Below are 5,642 nucleotides of genomic sequence, written 5' to 3'. Positions count from 1 at the left end.
CTGACCTATGCAGTCTTGAAAACAACCTCAGTGCGTACCAGAAGTTCTCCTGTTGTTGAGCAGAGGGAAATACTATATCATTAACTTCAGGTACTGCCCGTTTCTAGAGCACATTAAACTCACTAAACTATGACACCTCCACTCGGTTGCATAATATGAATTATATCTGACGGTGAAACGTGATTAACCGAACGACACTTTCAGATTGCGATTAAACAAATTACACTTTCCGCCAGAAAGTACCAGCTGGCCTGACCGCGGTGTTCTGCTTTTCCGCTCCGCAGCTTGGGAATGTTCCGGTTCATGCAGAAGCGCATCCACGAGCACCTGGCGGAGCGTAGGGTCCGCCGCAGCCGCCTGGTGGCCAAGGACGGCCGCTGCAACATCGAGTTCGGCAACGTGGAGTACCACAGCCACTTCGCCTTCCTGCAGGACTTCTGGACCACCTTCGTGGAGATCCGCTGGCGCTTCATGATCGTCCTCTTCGTGGCGTCCTTCACCGGGAGCTGGTTCATCTTCGGCCTGCTCTGGTACTGGATCGCCAAGAGGAACGGGGACCTGGCGGGCCAGAGCCACCCCAAGGGCCACGTGCCCTGCGTCAGCAACGTCAACGGGCTCACCACCGCCTTCCTCTACTCCCTGGAGACGCAGACCACCATCGGCTACGGCGGGAGGGCCGTCACGGGCCAGTGCGCCGGGGCGGTGGCCCTCATCGTGGTCCAGTCGCTCATCGGCGCCATCATCAACTGCTTCATGTGCGGCGTCATCCTGGCCAAGATCTCCCTCCCCAAGAAGAGGGCCAAGACGGTGACCTTCAGCGAGACGGCGGTCATCTGCCCGCAGAAGGGCGGGCTGTGCCTGCAGATCCGCGTGGCCAACATGCGCAAAACCCTGCTGATCGGCAGCCAGATCTACGGCAAGCTGCTGAGGACAACCATCACGCCCGAGGGCGAGACCATCATCATGGACCAGGTGGGCATCGACTTTGTGGTGGACGCCGGCAAGGACAACCTCTTCTTCATCTGCCCTCTCACGCTCTGCCACGTCATCGACAAGTCCAGCCCCTTCTTCACCATGGCCGCCGACACCCTCCACCTGCAGGAGTTCGAGCTGGTGGTCTTCCTCGACGGCACGGCCGAGTCAACCAGCTCCGCCTGCCAGGTCCGCACCTCCTTCATCCCCCAGGAGGTCCAGTGGGGCTACAGCTTCCTGCCCATCATCTCCCGCACCAAGGGCGGAAAGTACCGGGTGGACTTCTCCAACTTCTCCAGGACCGTGCCCGTTCCCACCCCGCACTGCGCCCTCTGTTTCCACGACGAGGGGCACCACCGGCCGCAACTCCCACCCCACGCCCAAGCCCACGCCCCCCAGGAAAAGAGGGGCATCGACAACGAGGGCTTCGAGGTGATCGACATCGACGTCGACGACACAGTGCATCAAACGATGATGTGAGCCAGAGCAGGGTTTGAGGGGACGCCAGTTTGACTTTATTAGCAAACAGGAAGTGGGGCGAGGGGCTTCTGTCCTTGTGCTGGTCATCCAGAGGAACTTTGGGATCTTTCCATGAGGAAGAGATGCCGGCCAATGAGCAGCTGTCCCGAGACTCGTCTGGCCAATGAGGGGTCGGAATTGCCCGGTTGTGGAATATGAGCAGGGCAGGGCCCTTATAGCCCAGCCAGAAGCAATGTGTGCTGCCTATCTTAAATTAGGTTCACGAATAATGACATTACCGCTCCACAAACAGTGCAATGAACTTGCTGCTTGTGGATATCAAGCAAAACTATACCTTGGAATACTTTCTTCTTTTTTTAAAAAATAGTCTTTGCGCAAAAAGGTGAGCGCAGGATATTGTCTTCCTTTATCAAATCACAGAGCCTGTGGCAGCGAGCTGGAAAAATGCCAGGAAGGCTTTTGTGCCTCCACTAATGCTAGTGTTTGACCTTAGCTAAAGCATGCGCCTCTGAGTTACTGAAGGGTAGACGGTAAAATGGCCATTGTTTCTTGTTCCCGTGACTACAAGGGCTTGTGAACTGACATCTGTAAAGCAGGCACAAAGTTTGCTTTGAATTACATGAACCGGGAGAGGAATGACGAAGGAGGACTTTGAGTGGATTATAATTTAAATCTTTTTTAATGAAAAATTCGAGCGCTAACAGGGTACCGAAACACTTTCCTCCCCTGAGCATTCATAAGTATTGCTGTTCCTGCACTGTTTTTTCACTGCTGTAATAATGCAATAATGATTGCAGCCAAATCAGCACAACAGCTTCAGTAATCACATGAGATATAGAACAAGTATTTGTAATAAATCTCTGTTCTTATAAGAAATTGTATCATATTCAATCTCAGGAAAATACATTTGGTAAAAAAATGTTTTGTAAAACTCATTACGTGGCATATTTTTATTTTGGGGGAAATTAAAACATTGATTCACCTCCACAAAAATACTCGTAATAACAAGTCACAATTTAACCAAGGTAAGCAGTAGGCATATGTAACAATGGCGTTGCATTTAAGTTGATTAATGGTATAAGTTTTCACTCGGTTAAGGTTGGGTCATTGCGTGAGAACCCTATTTTTATACGGCCAATGGTGACAACAAAGAGTTTGATTTCAAGCCAAACTGAGAAGGCAGTTTCCTTCAGCTACCACAGGAGGGCAATGCTGACACACCGCTTTTCAAATTTATGAATGCCCCCCCCCCCACATTTATAATAATTTAAGTTATTTTATGTTACATATAGGCCTAATCACACGCAGAAATGTAATCCTAGGTTGACCTCCTGCATCTAATAAAATCTGATGGAAGGTTTAGCCTACTAGACACAAGACTTGAAGGAAAATGTACTTTAAAGATCGGTGCGATTGGTGTGTTTTATGGAACACAGATGCTTCAGTGATGAGTAAAATTCAGAGGAAGAAGCTTTAGTAGACAGCTCTTGCAATGATGACTCAGTCATGCTTTTGTATGTAACAGAAGATCAGACTACAAACCGGGCGATTTTCCATCCGTGATTTCAAATATAGGCTTAGACTAATCAGATACACTTTGTGTGCAATTCCATACAAGAAGGTTAGGTGGCTAGTTCAGACGCGGAGTTTTCGTGTTTTGTTTGTTTCAGGGAAGTTCGGCTTTGTATGGCAGGCCGTCAGGCTGGTACTTTGTCATGCCAACAAAATAATGGTCTGCATTTCAATGTCAGGCAGAAAAATAGGAATATCACGTTTAGCCTGCAAATTTCAGCACAGAGCATTATGTTAATTATTACGAATGCACAAATTATCCCACGACTTAATTAAACCAGTTCTCAAAAAAAAAAAAGCTAACACAGAACATAAGATCCACACACCGGCTGTTTTGTACTCGAGAGCAACCTCAAGACTTACAGCTGGAAATCTGTTTCCACTCAGCCATCAAACGGACCCTTCCGCGACAGCACTCCTCGGTCTGCAGAAACGTCTGGGGCCGAACACAATGGGGAGCTTTCAATCCATCAGCCAGGGCACTTTGTTCTTAACTATGGGTGACGCACATCTGAATGCCGTTCATTTTCATTACGATTCTTACGCTATATAATTTGCGACTTCGTGTGAGTGCCGAGACTCGTGACGTGTAAGAACTGAAGCTATGTGCCACTTGCTTAGATTTGTGACCTCGGGTTCCAGACAAAAGGCCGCGGAGGACTGATTGAACGCTCCCCAGCGCTTTTTCTCTGCGGTTTTAGAGAGGGGGAAAAGCGCCCGCGGAACCAGTAGGGTCCTAACTCTACTTCTGCCAAAGGAACAGGTTTGTTCCGAAAATATACTGCTTGAAAAAGTAAACCAAGGACAAGCGCCAGGTTAGAGCTATAGTTGCCTTCTCGGAAATCAGTGTATGTACGGTAGCAGTTGAAGGCATAAGTGTGATGAGAATCACGAAAATAGTCTGTTAAGAAGTCACGCCAACATCACTTAATACACAGCATATGCCTTGGAACATAGGCTATTTTATACATTATGTGCACAATGTATTGTGACTTATTTATATGAGCTACTAATTTTCTTACACTACTGCTACTGCCTGCATCCTTTCACCATAATCTATAAAGTGTATGGTCTATTAGTCAGCACAGGCACATGGAGTGACAGATTAACTTAAATAAAGAAACAAATAAATAAAGCAGATTTTCTCATTTTTAAGATACATTGTTACAAACGATGTATTACGTCAATTAAATAGTCTTGGAAGAAAATGTTTATTTTGTCACCTTCCCTGCACAAGAGCCCTTTAATAAAAATGAATGTTGTAGAAGCAACAGCGGCAAAATAAATAACTAAGGACCTCTATATATATGGGAATTACATTATAAACATAAAAAGAGACCCCTCAAATCAGGTTAAATGATTGCATCGTGGCTAGTGGCTAAGGTACTGCCCTGAGGCCCGGGAGGTTGGTTGTTCAAGCCCCGCTAAGATCTGCACAGCTGTTGGGCCCTTGAGCATTGCTTCAGGGGTGTTTGTCCCCTGAAGCAACTATACTGTAAGCCTTTGGATAAAAGTGTCAGCTAGATAACAAATTCATATTATTATTAAGATTGGTTCAGAATCACATTTAATTTCATCGCTCCAAAATAAGGACAGAACCAGACAATTTATGGCTGGGGAAGACTGAGACTATAGACATGGAAATAGGCCACCATGAGTTTATTAAAGAATAACAGATTGTCTCGATGGCAAAGAAACGACTGATACAGACAGGCATTGTTTCCATAAAAAAGTACAATAAAAGGCAGCCGGAATTATATATTTGGTTGTCATGGCAAGGCACTGAAAATTTAAGACCTGTTTACAGTATAACATTCTGAAGAAACAGTTGTCCAAATGTACAAAACACAGACAATAAAAAAACATTGTACATATTACACATCGCAAACAGATCATTTTCTCCTTCTTGATAGTTACAAAACGATTGCATTTGTGACCGAGGTCAACTCGTATTAATCTCTGGATTTCTTATTTTATACTGTCACATATGAAAATAAATCTGCATAATTTACACACTAAGTTCCTTTTATGCTTAGCTGACCAATGTTTATTATAAAAAACGAAACAAAACAAAACAAAACAAGAAAATAGGTCTGACGAATGCACAGCACTCGTGAATCGAAGGACGACTTGCGCTTCCCTTATTAACCTTTTATTTATTTCTCTTTACTGGCATTTCCTGATACCTAAACTGTAGTTCTTGGTCTAAGTGACACTAATAAAAGTCACAATCGTTATGTCCGCTGTGATCTGAAGCTCTCCAGATTGCTTCGCAAGTCAACAAAACACGTCAGAATATAATATGATAGTGTGAGATTCACGTACTAGGGGCGTGGCTGAAACCTGGCAAACCCCCTGTTTGGATGCATACACTAGAAGAGGGATTTCCCGTGGACATGAAGGAGGGATCTCTGCAGGCCTGACTGCAGGAGGACTGAACGTGATCGGACGCCATGACAGGAGGCTCCCGGCGAAGATGGAGAGGAGACGCCTCGAGACGATGACGCAGTCACGCCGATTCCGGTCTGTTCCAGCAGAACACCTGGATACTTGGCATTTTACAAATCCCGTACGAGTGATATCATCCAAAAAACAAACAGAAAAAACCCCAAAACAGA

The 5,642-nt window shown here is 45.9% G+C and overlaps 2 protein-coding genes across 8 annotated transcripts in view; one reads left to right on the top strand and one right to left on the bottom strand.

The window, feature by feature from the left end:
* Window positions 1-291: 291 nt before the first annotated feature.
* kcnj1b (potassium inwardly rectifying channel subfamily J member 1b) lies at window positions 292-1,452 on the top strand. Its single transcript, XM_061250272.1, has one exon. It carries the CDS (start codon window positions 292-294, stop codon window positions 1,450-1,452), a length of 1,161 nt encoding a protein of 386 aa, XP_061106256.1.
* Window positions 1,453-4,666: 3,214 nt separating this feature from the next.
* The window catches only part of LOC133133109 (Friend leukemia integration 1 transcription factor-like), a 37,628-nt gene continuing 36,652 nt past the window's right edge, over window positions 4,667-5,642 (bottom strand). For all 7 annotated transcript variants that reach the window (XM_061249106.1, XM_061249102.1, XM_061249105.1 and 4 more), the window contains exon 10: window positions 4,667-5,642. This exon is cut by the window's right edge and continues 846 nt beyond it. The gene's annotated coding sequence lies outside the window, so the exon portion shown is untranslated.

This window comes from Conger conger, chromosome 7 (genome assembly GCF_963514075.1).
Source record: "Conger conger chromosome 7, fConCon1.1, whole genome shotgun sequence".
Lineage (NCBI taxonomy): Eukaryota > Metazoa > Chordata > Actinopteri > Anguilliformes > Congridae > Conger > Conger conger.
This window is presented reverse-complemented; position numbering and strand designations above follow the sequence as displayed.

Bases quoted from the DNA above. Each gene is read 5' to 3' on its own strand.
- kcnj1b (XM_061250272.1), top strand. From the start codon at position 292: ATGTTCCGGTTCATGCAGAAGCGCATCCACGAGCACCTGGCGGAGCGT.